Source organism: Saccopteryx leptura, chromosome 1, assembly GCF_036850995.1.
Source record: "Saccopteryx leptura isolate mSacLep1 chromosome 1, mSacLep1_pri_phased_curated, whole genome shotgun sequence".
In the NCBI taxonomy this organism is placed as follows: Eukaryota; Metazoa; Chordata; class Mammalia; order Chiroptera; family Emballonuridae; genus Saccopteryx; species Saccopteryx leptura.
This window is the reverse complement of record NC_089503.1, coordinates 391967218-391980831: the sequence shown is the minus strand read 5'-3', so window position 1 is coordinate 391980831 and position 13614 is coordinate 391967218. Positions and strand designations below refer to the sequence as shown.

At 53.2% G+C, this 13614-nt stretch overlaps 1 protein-coding gene across 1 annotated transcript; it reads right to left on the bottom strand.

Annotated features, from left to right (window-relative positions):
- Nucleotides 1-33: 33 nt before the first annotated feature.
- On the bottom strand, nucleotides 34-9405 carry ZFP57 (ZFP57 zinc finger protein). Its single transcript, XM_066359946.1, has 5 exons — nucleotides 9360-9405; nucleotides 5808-6011; nucleotides 4528-4663; nucleotides 4045-4113; nucleotides 34-1282 (listed from the first exon to the last, which is right to left on the bottom strand). The coding sequence occupies exons 2-5, from the start codon at nucleotides 5931-5933 to the stop codon at nucleotides 66-68; spliced, it is 1548 nt and encodes a 515-aa protein (XP_066216043.1). The 5' UTR covers nucleotides 5934-6011; nucleotides 9360-9405; the 3' UTR covers nucleotides 34-65.
- Between the last annotated feature and the right edge of the window lie 4209 nt (nucleotides 9406-13614).

The following is a 13614-nucleotide window of genomic DNA, read 5'->3' as shown; positions in this document are numbered from 1 at the left end:
CAGGAAGACGCGCACACGAAGAAAGGCCTCCGTCAGAAAGGCCATTTATTTGCGATTGAAAACCCTCAGGGCCTCGTCCGTTTTTCCTCGGAATCCCGTCTCCCTCTCTTCCCTGCCCCCGCCCCCGGGGGTGCGGACCCCGGGAGACCCCTTTTCCTCCCTGCCGCGGGGGTGGCGTCGTGCAGGAGGCCGAGCCGCTGGGCCAGCACAGCCCAGCACGTCGGGGGGCTGCCCAGACGCGGCCCCTTGCCTTGGTCGCCCCCCCAGTGGCCCACAAGGTCCTCCCTCTCCCCAAAGCAGACGTCGCAGACGGGGCAGCGGTAGACGCTCTGCTTCCAGTGCGTCCGCTGGTGCCTGACCAGCCCGGACGCGGAGCCGAAGGACTCGCCGCAGCAGAAGCAGCGGTGGGGCTGCTCCCTGGGGTGCGCCCTCTGGTGCCTGGTCAGAGACGTCTTCTTACTGAAAGTCAGGGGACAGTACGGGCAGGAGTGGGCCTTGAGTCTCGAGGGCTTTGGTAGGCGAGACCCGGACCTGGCGTTCAGGCAGTGGACGCGGCGGGTGGCGGCCTGAGTCCTGGTCACAGGCCCTGGGGCTGTGGGAACCGGTGTCTGAGTCCTCCCAGCGGTCAGCTGGGTCTCGGCGGCAGGGTCCTGGCTCCTGCCTGGAGAGAGCTGGGTGTGCGCGACAGGACCCTTGGTTCTGAACCGGGGCTCCTGGGTCCTGGCCACGAGCCGCCGACCCCTGACCACGGGCTGCTGGAGTCCCCCCGCGGGGTCCAGACGTGTCACAGGACGCTTCTGGTTTCTGGCCACCGGCTCCTGGTTCCGGTGGATCTTCTGGTGGCGTTTGAGCTCAGAGCGGTCCCGGAAGCTCTTCCCACAGAAGGCGCAGGAGTGAGGCCGGTAGCCGAGGTGGACGCGGCGGTGCCGGCTCAGGCCGGACGCGTCGCAGTAGGTCTTGTCGCAGAGCGAGCAGCGGAAGGGCCTCTCCCCGAGGTGGATGCGCCGGTGGTAGCCCAGCGCCTTGGGGTTGCGGAACGACTTCCCGCACTGGCTGCAGACATGCTCCCCCTTGAAGTTGTGGACGAACTGGTGGTTGTGCAGGTTGGAGCGCTTGCTGAATGACTTGCCGCAGACGTGGCAGGGGAAGGGAGGCCCAGCCCAGGCCGCGTGGGTCCTGCCCGTGGACCCCGCTGGGGCAGAGGACGGGCCTGACCCTCTGCGTCCAGCTCCCTCGGCTCTCAGAGGCTGAGGGCGTTCTTCAGGCTCCTCCTTCTTGCTTCCTGCGAACGAATGAGGAAGAACAACACAGGCTTCACCCCGAGAGCCCCAACACGCCGTCCAGCCCAAGCCCCCGTCTCTGCCCTCACCCCGGGGCCCACACACCCACCCTCCCTCTTGGACTTCATGGGCTCGAGTTTACAACAACCTTTAGAGTTTTTCAGATTAAAAGCAAAAAACTTAACTGGAATCTTTCAACAGCACTAAATTAAAACTAACCCACAACCACATTTTTTGAAGTCCATTTTCCTCTTTTATTATTATTATTATTATTATTATTATTTGTATTTTTCTGAAGTTGGAAATGGGGAGGCGGTCAGACTCCCGCATGCGCCCCGACTGGGATCCACCCAGCATGCCCACCAGGGGGCGATGCTCTGTCCTCTTTTTTAAGACTTTATTTCCTGATTTTACAGAGGGGCGGAGAGTGAGAAGTATCAGCCATAGTTGCTTCACTTGGGCTGCTCACTGCTTGCCTGTTGCTTGTCCTGTGTGTCCTGACCGGGCAGGCCCAGGGTTTCCAACCAGGGACCTCAGTGATCCAGGTCGATGTTCTATCCAGCGCGCCACACAGGCCAGGACATTTCCTCACATATTCCTAACACATCATGCATATTTGAACACAAATGAAAGGAGAGGCTATTTAAAAATCAAGCTAATGCCTGGCCTGTGGTGGCGCAGTGGATAAAGCATCGACCTGAAATGCTGAGGTCACTGGTTGGAGACTCTGGGCTTGCCTGATCCAGGCACATAGAAGCAACTACTACGAGTTGATGCTTCCTGCTCCTCTCCCTCCTTCTCCTCTCTCTAAAATCAGTAAATAAGCCTGACCTGTGGTGGCACAGTGGATAAAGCTTTGACCTGGAAATGCTGAGGTCACCGGTTCGAAACCCTGGGCTTGCCTGGTCAAGGCACATATGGGAGTTGATGCTTTCAGCTCCTCCCCCCCTTCTCTCTCTCTGTCTCTCCTCTCTCTCTCTCTCTGTCTCTCCCTTTCCTCTCTAAAATCAATAAATAAATAGATAAAAAAATTAAAAAAAGATAAAATCAGTAAATAGAGTGAGATGCGAGATTCTGGATGATGGATTGCTTGTCTGCCACTAGCAAGATTTATTTTCAAGGATTGTTTAAAACAACTCTAGATTTACAAAAGTGACTACCTTAATGGGACAGAAATACCTGGTGCCACCGAAAAGCAGTTTTCTTTTGTCTGACATTTCTTGTATGTACCCACCACTAAATTATGGGAAAACATATGATGTAATTGTGATAGATCCACCCTGGCAGAACAAATCAGTTAAAAGAAGTAACAGGTACAGTTATTTATCACCACTGCAAATAAAGCAAATACCTATCCCTAAACTGGCTGCTCCAAACTGTCTTGTTACTGACCTGTGGTGGCGCAGTGGATAAAGCGTTGACCTGGAAATGCTGAGGTTGCCAGTTCGAAACCCTGGGCTTGCCTGGTCAAGGCACATAAGGGAGTTGATGCTTCCAGCTCCTCCCCCCTTCTCTCTCTCTGTCTCTTCTCTCTGTCTCTGTCTCTCTCTGTCTCTCCCTCTCCTCTCTAAAAAATGAACAACAACAAAAAAAAAGACTGGAAGACAAACTGTCTTGTTATTACTTGGGTGACTAATAGACAGAAGCATCTACGTTTTGTAAAGGAAGAACTTTATCCCTCTGTGGAGATAGTTGCTGAACGGCACTGGTTAAAGATCACCAAGTCAGGAGAGTTTGTGTTCCCATTAGATTCTCCACACAAAAAGCCTTAGGAAGGTCTTACATTGGGGAGAGTTCAAGAAAAAACTGCTTTACCATTACGGAATGTGGTTCCCATTCCAGATCACAAGCTACTTGTCAGTGTGCCCTGTACTCTTCACTCACATGAGCCGCCTCTTGCTGAGGTTTTAATACACTGTATCAAGCCAGATGGAGAATGTTTGGAATTGTTTGCTTGAAATTTACAGCCAGGTTGGACTAGTTGGGGCAATGAAGTTCTCAAATTTCAATATGTGGATTATTTTATTGCTCTGGAGTCTAGAAGCTGATTCTGACCCCAAAGTTGTGATTTTCTTCAGTTTTTGCTCATCCCTCTCCCTTCATTTTTTTTTCCTCTCTCTCTCTTTTTTTTTCTCCCTTCATTTTAACTGATTTTTTCTTTTATTACCAATATGCTTAGAAATTTAAACAGGGCTTGGTTGTTCAGCATAACGGCCAGAAGTGGCTAGCTTTCGTATAATTTTGAGATGAATTTTACTGCATTAGTATTGTATATTATTCTAGGCTTATTACAAATAAAGATAAAAAATAAAATAAAATCAATAAATACAATCTTAAAGATGAGACGTCTAAACCAGGACGTCTGGGCAACCAGGGGGTGTGGTCAGCCTGGCTTTTGGTTTCTCTCCAGTCCTCACTGGACTCTGCAGAACACGTCTCCCCAACTCCATCTTAACATCACGTGCGCCCCCCCACCTTCCTTCCCTTCTCTTGGAAAGAACTTTCACCAAAGGATTATCACTGATGTAAGCAACCTCCATGTTGTCTCTCAGTCCCTAGAAACTGGAGACATTCATTTGCCCTGAATGCTTATGGCTTCACCTTCTCGCGGCCAGGGACTCGAGCAGGTGACCTCAGGCCAGGGACTCGAGCAGATGACCTCAGGCCTGACCGTGCTGGGAGGCTGCAGGCTGGGAGACAGCACCCAGAGCCCCAGACCCCTCAGGCCGGCGTCCACTCCTCCTCTGTCCTTTGCGATTCTTACCTCCTCCAGCTGAGGGGCGGAGCTCTGTTCGCCACTGGTTCTCTTCTTGTTCGAGCTTGGTGATCAGATCTGGATCGGACAGAAAAATTCTGGCTGGAGTGGGGAGGAGAGGAGGACGGAGGTCCCAGGCCTGGCCCCTGCACGTGACATGGGGATGGCTGGCTACTTCGTTTTGCGTCCCTGGTTTAAGAGCCGTCCTCTGGGATACACCGAGGCAGGCGGAAGCCACTCAGAAGGCCAGCTCCTGACTTGGCGGCTGGTCATCACAACAGTGGCTCCGGGAGTGCCGGCTGGGTGAACAGGTCAGGGTGTCTAGTTTGAGAACACTGTTCTTACGCTGCAAGTGTCAGCTCTGCCTTCATTCCTCTCACACCGAGAACCAAGGGTCAGGGAAGGGCCTTGTGCGCTGGTCGGCCCGCCCAGGGGAAACAATGTCACGTGGTCCCGGGACAGGGGACTTGCTGAGAGAACATGGTTTCTTACCCACAGACACCAGGTTTTTGAAGGTCTCCGACATAACCTGTTGGTAGAGGGCCCTCTGACCGGCATCTAGACATTCCCACTCTTCCTGGGTGAAGTTCACCGCCACGTCCTCAAAGGTAACCGCTTCTGGAAGAGTCTGTACACGTGGAGACAGACATCTGGTGTCAAGGTTCAGAAAACTAAGAGGCCCTGGCTGGTTGGCTCAGTGGTAGAGCATGGGCCTGGCATGTGGAAGTCCCAGGTTCGATTCCCAGCCAGGGCACACAGGAGAAGCGCCCATCTGCTTCTCCACCCCTCCCCCTCTCCTTCCTCTCTGTCTCTCTCTTTCCCTCTTGCAGCCAAGGCTCCATTGGAGCAAAGTTGGCCCGGGCGCTGAGGATGGCTCCATGGCCTCCGCCTCAGGTGCTAGAATGGCTCGGGTTGTAGCAGAGCATTGCCCCCTGGTGGGCATGCCAGGTGGATCCCAGTCGGGCGCATGCGGGAGTCTGCCTCCCTGCTTTTCACTTCAGAAAAATACAAAAAAACAAAAACAAAAAAAAAACCCTAAGAGAAAAACAAAACCATAGAAGTAAGGGAGACATGAAAAAACAGGCACAAAGCCATCATAACTGTGATGTATAGAAAAGAAAAGGAGCCCTGGCCGGTTGGCTCAGCGGTAGAGCGTCGGCCTGGCATGCAGGGGACCCGGGTTTGATTCCCGGCCAGGGCACATAGGAGAAGCGCCCATCTGCTTCTCCACCCCTCCCCCTCTCCTTCCTCTCTGTCTCTCTCTTCCCCTCCCGCAGCCAAGGCTCCATTGGAGCAAAGATGGCCCGGGCGCTGAGAACGGCTCCATGGCCTCCACCTCAGCTTGGTTGGAAGCAACACCTCGATAAGCAGAGCATCACCCCCTCGTGGGCGTGCTAGGTGGATCCCAGTTGGAATGCATACAGGAGTTTGCCTTGCTTTCTCTCGCTGATTTAAAAAGAAATATATATATATATATATATGAATGAAAAGGAAGGAGATATACTGGAAATAAACAAGGGAAGCGGAGGAAAAGGGCTACCACTCTGACCAGTTTCAGGAAGCACTCCATGAAGCATGCCAGGCTGGCCCAGGGGGCCGAGAAAGGCCTTGTAGGAGCCCCCTTTCCTGGGGGTTGTTCGGCTTGCAACAACTGGAGACTTCATTTGACTTGCACACTCAGGGTGGGGTGGAGCGGAGTGGGGGGAACAGAACGGATAAAAGAGCCGCCGGCGTGCAGGACCCGGGCCCTCTCTCCAGCGTGGTGTCCTCACCTTTGCCCAGGACTTCCACCAGGATTTCCTCTTCACGGCTGCCTGCAGGGCCCCCTTGCCGGGGCCGGGGAGCAGCTTCTGCACCGGTTCCATCCGCTTCAGCTGGCCAACTGCCTCCTCTTCCATCGTTATCTCTCCCCGGCTTTATCCACTCCTGCCTTGCTCCCAGGGCTGACCGGACACCTTCCTGGGCTACATACGGCCCTGAGGTCACAGGGAGCAGAGAGAGAGGCTTTACAAAGACCCCAGGCTTTGATGTGGTTTCCTGTGACAAAGGTATCTATCTGCTCTAAGGGTCGTCTTCCTTTGGGTTTCCTCAAAGCCTAAGGTGGCGCAGTGGGTAAAAGCCTCGACCTGGAACGCTGAGGTCGCGTTGGTTCGAAACACCAGGCTTGCCTGGTCAAGGCACATATGGGAGTTGATGCTTCCTGCTCCTCCCTCTGTTTTCTCTGTCTCTTTCTCTCTCTGTGTGGCCTCTCTCTAAAAAAATGAATAAATAAAATGTAAAAAATAAATAAATTATAAAAGGATTATAATATATATATATATAAAAAGCCTAAGCGACAGAGTTCAGGGACCTGGTCACTCCTGACTCAGCTGCCATTGTCCAGAATGCCAGATTAGGGCTAGGGAGGCAGAGCAGCCAAATGGAGAGCATAGCAAGTGCAAAGGCCCTGAGGTGGGAGCCTGCTTGGTATGTTTGAAAAGTAGCAAAGAGGCTGGTGTGGCTGCTGCTGAATGAGTGAAGGGAAAATGGAGGGAATAAGAGGTGAGGAATTTCCTTATCTGTAACTTGGACAGTGACCCCCCTGTGAGTTTCACCCTGCTTCTAACCCACCAGCTGGTGCTCAGCTCTAGAAGCCTGAGGTCAGCAGAGAGAAATAAAACACACCAGCAAGAGGGTGGGGATGGGAAACAGCTTCCTTTTTTGGTCAGGGAACTCCACAAGTGACCCAGCTCCCGCTCTGTGCCATGGAATGTCACTGTCCTGTGGGGTACCCGTGAACCCTTTAACCCGAAGTGCAGAGATGCTAAGCTGCTCAAGGATGCTCCTGGTCCTCAGCAGAACCAGTGTGCCAAGCCTAGACTCCACCACGAAGGACACGATTTCTGCTGTCCCAAAGCAAGAGCAGCACACCCCTCAGGTAACCAGACCTGGGCCGTGGTCACATCCACACCGGGGACAAGTCTCTTCAAGACTCTGCTCTGGCCTGACCAAGCGGTGGCGCAGTGGATAGAGCATCGGACTGGGATGCGGAGGACCCAGGTTTGAGACCCCAAGGTCGCCAGCTTGAACCCAAGGTCGTTGGCTGAGCAAGGGGTCAGTCACTCGGTCTGCTGGAGCCCCTGGTCAAGGCACATATGAGAAAGCAATCAATGAACAACTAAGGGGTTGCAACAAAGAATTGATGTTTCTCATCAGAGATCTCTCCCTTCCTGTCTGTCCATCCCTATCTGTCTCTCTCTCTGACTGTCTCTCCCCACACACAGAAAACAAAACTCTGCTCTGGTTTCATGGCAAAATAAGATTAAAGGAGCAACTCTCTAAGGTCCCATCTGGGAACAACAACAACACGATTCTTTGGATTTCTAATACATACAGATCTCTGTAAAGCATTTCTTCGGGGCTCAAGCAGCGCCCAGCTGCGCCCTGGATGGAGCTGCTCTTGGCAGAGAGAGCCCGGCGCCTGTGGTCCGCCACTCACTCCATGTTCCTCTCCCGCTTGAAGAGGGGACAGGAAGAATCAAGACACCGCAACCGGATGACTGTTTTTTTCCCCCTCCTTTTTCTTTTGGAATGAAAATCCCAGCAGAGAGAAGGGCATTGGACAACGGAGCGCAGTGGATCGGTGAGAAGAAGTCTGACAGCAAAGGTGCGTTTCTGGGATGTGAAGTGGAGTCCCTCCCTGCACCCTTCCTTCCCTTCCAGACTCCACAGTCGTTCTATCAGGAGTGCAGGTGTGGGTTAATCTCCTACTCCAGCGGTTTTCCACCGCGTGCCGCAAGAATTCTTAAAACAGGCACTATTTGACTACTTAGGGAGACCTCTTTTCCTTTAGATTTCAAGAAAAAAAAACCCACATATAGCTGGCCGATGTGAATGAACTAAAATTATATCTATTTTTGGGGGGGGGTCATATTGGCAAAAAAAAAAAATTTTTTTTTTGGTGTGCCACAGAATGTAAGTAATTCGTGTATGTGTGCCGTGGGAAAGGTTGAAAATCTCTCTTCCTCTCTCGCGGAACGCAGTGAAGGTAACATTTGGAAACAGTTTCAGTAACATGATCGGCAAGGCCCTGGCTTTCTGTTCTCCTGCAGAAAAACCCACTCCTGTCGCTGGTCCCCAAACCGCACTGGCTGGGGGCAGCGGCTGTGGAGCTGGCTGCCCGCCCGCGCTTCCGCCTCCCGCGGCGCGTGTGCACCCACCGCACCCACGGCTCCCGGGGCAAGGGAGGATGCGCCAGCCCCGGAGACCGTTCCCTGCCTGTCCCGCCGTTCCAGAAAGTCCCCGCGGGAATGTGTCGCTAGTCTCCAGTTCTGAGCCCACCCAAGACTCGAACGCGAAAACTGGTCAACAGTTTCGCACGGCACATCTGACCACAGCCGTGGGACTCGCCGTCCTGCCTCCCACGCGATGTTCCAGCTACTTTGAGTTTTTCCTGTCCCTCGGCCGAAAAAAAAAAAAATGGCCCTCGGACCTCTGCTCAGTCGCCTCGAGGGCCCTTTCCAGCCACAGCCCAGCCCCGCCGGCTAATTCTTGGCTCCTGAAGGCTGCGGCGCGCCCCCAACCCGTTCTCCCAGTGCGCCCGGGCCCGCAACCCCCCCTAAAAAAAAAAACCTCCTTTCTGGGACCTCCCCTTCCCCAGCACGTGCCAGGACCGGTCCTACGCGCCGGGAGTGGGAGCGCACTGGTTACGCCCCTGACTCCCCGGGTCGCCCTCAAGTCGCCCAAGGGTCGGGAGCTCCTCCAGGAAGAGAGGCGCACTGTGGTAGACTGCAAGTGCTTGCAAAGAGCCTTTGTAGATTCCAGGTTTAGCAAAAGGCTGAGTCCTCCCCTCTCCACCTCCATATTGGCTATGATGCTGAGTATTTGCACTCAGTTCACTTGCTTCCTTAAGTTGCTGGAAGCGATTTACATGCCCTTCCTCTTACTCTCTGTTTGTTCAGATGTTGGTTGATTTCACTTATGCATGGTGGGGGGATTGCTCTTTATGCCTTGGGAGAGTTCCTGTTTTTTGCCTCAGATGTGTAACTTTGTATCAAGGACTTCCTTGATTTGCATATGGCTATATAATAAAGCAAACTGGGGCTATGGGGCGCTCGGATATTGCCATCAGCATTCAAGAGGCCTCCTGATCCCATCCTTTTTTCTTAATGAGTCTGTTTTCTTAATTCCGCACGGTTCTCACTCAAGACCCAGAATTAGGAGCCGTGCTCGTCTGCGGCAGCGCTCCGCTAACCCCTAGCCCAGCTCCCGGGGCAGAGACGCGCGGGACAGGCACCCTCCGCTGGCCCGACCCATGGGAGCCCAGCGCAGCTCTGCCTACTCACCCGACGCCAAGAATTCAGCCGGGCCCTCTGTCCCGGGAGAACGGCGACAGGCCCCCCCACGATCTCTCCGGGTCCACCGCGTCCCCTGCCCCGCGACCCGGCTGGGGCCGTGCGCCCCTCGGCGTGTCCAGGTCAGAAGTCTAAGAAGTTCGAAATGAAGCGCCGCGCCCCGCCCCGCCCCAGGAGCCCGCCCATCCACCAGGTGTGACCGCGGGTGCCACCTAGCGCTGAGATCTTTCCTTAGCCCCAGCCTTAGTTTACTCTTGGGGGGGAAAAAGGCTTAAATTTTAAATGGAAACCTCTGATGAAAGCAACCCACCAACCACCATCACCTAGAGCCCCAAAGACAAAAACGAGACCCTCCCAGGCCCTCAGAAGAGACGCACAGGAACACAGCATCCTAGAAAGATCAAAGGCAAAGGCTAGCACACTACGGTGACTTCCATGACTGTTACGTAGACGGGTGGCGGGCCCCCGGGGGGGGTGGGTCCGGCCAGCTCCCCTGGGTTTGCGCGCTCGGTGCCCAGCGTCCCGAGCGGGGTTGAGCGCTGTGGCGTCCGCAGGCGTCCTGACCGTGCGTCCTCCTGTGCCCCCTGTCCCCCCCCACACACACTGATTCTGATACCAAGAGGGCAGTCCGGGAGCGCCACGGGGTGTCCCGCGGTGGCCAAGATGGCGCAGGGGTTGGTTCTGACACTGAGCAGCCAAAGGTTAGAAAGATGAATTTTGGGTCCGACCTCCCCAAAAGCTAGCAAGAAAATTAGATGGAGGGGGGGGGGGCCGAGGCCCTCACCTCCCTGTCCCTGTAAGAGCCAAGGCCAGGCAGCTGTATAAATCTCTTTCCTTTCGCACCGACCCTTGTCTCCCCGCGTTCGGCTTCCTTGGGCAGGCAGCGGAGCCTGCCTCCAGCCACCTGCGGACAGCGGACAGGCAGGCGGGAGGGGGGGGGGGCAGGGAGGACCAGGCCCGTGGGGTAGGGTTCTACTTCCCTCCGCCCCGTGGCCGAACCGAATCCAACCTCTCTCAGGACATTTTTCTTTCATTTTTTGGGGGTAATTTATTGATTGATTTTAGTTAGAGAGACAGGAACATCCATCTACCCCTCTACGTGCCCTGACCGGGGATCGAACCGGTATCCTCTGCACTTCAGGACGGATGCTCCAACCGCCCGAGCCATCTGGCCAGGGTAGGACGTTATCTTTCTATTTTTTAATCAGCCCAATGGAGATATTTCACATTGGCACGGGTTTTACAATTCTAAAAACGCTTCTGTAAACAGAGCCTCCGTTAAATCCGCACCAACACCCTGGGAGGTAGGAGTTGTTATCCCATCTTTAGGGGTGAGGAAACAGGCCCACCCGCATTGAACCTCGCCAAAGCCCGCCTCCTGATGCTCCAGGGCCTGAGCCAGACCCTGTGCCTTCAGGTCACCACTCTGGTGTCCGGGTTCCATGGTTGGTACCGGCTGGCTGGCTGGCAGGCGCTGGTTGTGGATCTCTCAGTGTCCCCAGGGCCTGTGACAGTGCCCTGCTTCATGGGCCATTTATGTTTGTGGACCCAGGGGTCTCCCAGATAGTTGGCTGGCGGGGAACATGGCAGGAAAAACATGCGGTTGAAGCGGTCCTGTGTGTGACCACCCCCTTCAGACCGTGAACACCGCTGGCGGAGGGGAGGCCAGACACGCTTACCGTGAACCGTGAGGAAGCTAAACCAGCCTGCCCCGATCCCTTCATTTGTTTACCCTGTCGCGGTGAGAAACGTCTAAACCTGTAGAGAATTTTTAGGAGTGGATTTGAGCCTAATGGACGACCATGGCCAGGGAGCAAAAATCTCAACGGATTGAGAAAATGGTCGGAAAGTGGCAGTTTTGCATCTTATGTGGAGGTGTGAGGGGGTTTTACACGGAATGCACTGGTAACAATTAGGGGGGCGGGAGAAAGCGAGGCGGGGAAATCTCGGATTGGATAGAAAGTAAAAGAAACAAACTTTTTTTTCTTTGCACTTCGGTGGGTATGGGATAGTTAGCAGTTAACAATGAACAGGATAACACTAACAATGTCGGGTTTGTGGTCTCTGTTCTGGGCAGCAAGGGGTCTGGGAAACAGGAAATGATCCTGACGTGCAAAAGGAATGTGATCTAGATGCAAAAAAGCCAACGGACCGGCTCAGGGAAGGTAAAGAGTGACCTTTGTCCGGCAAGACCCCGACCTAGGACGTGGCTACGTGCCACGCCTGGCTTCTCATTCTCAACCGAGTCAGGGTTTATCAGTTCCCCGTGTTGATGGTTAAACGAGAAGATAATGGTGTTCTGACACAGGACAGACGGTTACCTTTTATTTTCTTCCTCAATACGACTCTCCTTGCTGCTACTGGGTTATCAACAAAAATATGAGTCATGACAGATGAGGTACAGTTTATTCACTATTTAAAAATTTTTTTTTACGAGTTTATTATTAGGGAGAAGAGAGAGAGAGAGAATGGGGGGAGGAGCAGGAAGCATCAACTCCTATATGTGCCTCGACCCTGCAAGCCTGGGGTTTTAAACCAGCGACCTCAGCGTTCCAGGTCGATGATTTATCCACTGCGCCCCCACAGGCCAGGCCGGTTTATTCACTATTTAAATTGACGGTCGGTAACAGGGACATTATAGGAATGCTATCCTGGCGTTGCAGACGTGCTTACCACCTCACTTTGGGGATAAAATGTATTCTTGTTCAGCCTTATTCTAATTGGTGATGCTAATCCAATAAAATACTTTATGATTAGATCTATTTAAAACGAAACACTGATCTTATACCCCTGACATCTTAAGGCTCAGTTTTCAAGTACTTTGACCTTTGTGGTTAAAGATAGTATCAGACACGTTTTAATGAGTTCACTCTTATCTCCCGTACCTGGTTCAGTATAAGGGTTATATCCTTATTATCTTTTGCCTCCTGTCCCTGGAACCTGATAATGTTCCTATCTTCGGCCTTCTTAGTTCTCAACTGTAGGTTCAGCTCAGCCTAAAACCGTGATGGCAAACCTTTTTATAAAAACCGCCCACTTTTGCAGGGCTGGTCAACCTGGTCCCTCCCGCCCACTAGTGGGCGTTCCAGCTTTCGCGGTGGGCCAATCACGGCGCCGTTTGGTTGCTCCTCTACCGCCCACCATGAAAGTTGGACCGCCCACTAGTGGGCAGGAGGGACCAGGTTGACCAACACTGCAAAAGTGGACGGTTTTTATAATAAGGTTTGCCATCATGGGCTTAAGATGACTTGTTCCCAACCCTGGTGGAAGCCAATTCCATGGTCCATGGCCGGACTTGTTAGCATTTCTGTTCCTGCTCTGCGGTCTGTCATCCTGGGTCCTACGACTGGCTGCTTCCCTTGTTCCCTGGGTTCCTATTCTAGTTCCTAAAATGGGTCCCATGGTCCCCTGCCTGATCTCCAGCTCCTCAGGGTCATTGATTTCCTTGCCTTTTTGTTTTGTTTCCTTTTTTTTTTAGAGAGATGGAGAGAGTTAAGAGAGAAGCAGGAACTCCTTGCTCCACTTCAGCTGTGCACTGATTGATTGCTTCTTCTGTCTGCCTTGATGGGGGAATTGAACCAGGGACCCTGGGCTTGAGCAAGCTGCCTTGGAGTTTGAACTGGCAACCTTGGCGCCCTATCCACTCTGCCACCACTGGCCGGCGCTCTCCTCTTTCTTAAGTCCTGGCTTCCTACTTGAATTGTTCATCTGTCTCCTGTGCTGCCGAACGCCTGTCAGGTTGTCAGGTTTTCCGCCTGTCCTTCTTTCCCAGCCACCCTCACTGTCCTTAGGCTTTAGCTACAGGGAGTTTTCTGAGGACTCCGTGAAAGGGGACTGGTGGGTTGATGGGCCCTGAAGCCAGAATGTGGGCGGCTGGTACAGACTAAGATACTTGACTTTTAAGGAAGGCAAAGAAATAGCAATGTAGTAGCCTGACCAGGCGGTGGCGCAGTGGATAGAGCATCGGACTGGGATGCAGAGGACCCAGGTTCGAAACTCCGAGGTCGCCAGCTTGAGCTCAAGGTCACTGGCTTGAGCAAGGAGTCACTCACTCTGCTATAGCCCCCTGGTCAAGGCACACATGAGAAATCAATCAATGAACAACTAAGGAACCGCAATGAAAAATTGATGTTTCTCATCTCCCTTCCTGTCTTTCTGCGCCTATCTGTCCCTCTGTCTGACTCTGTCACACACACACAAAAAGAAATAGCAGTGTAGCTTAGTTACAGATTGTATTTACTGATTC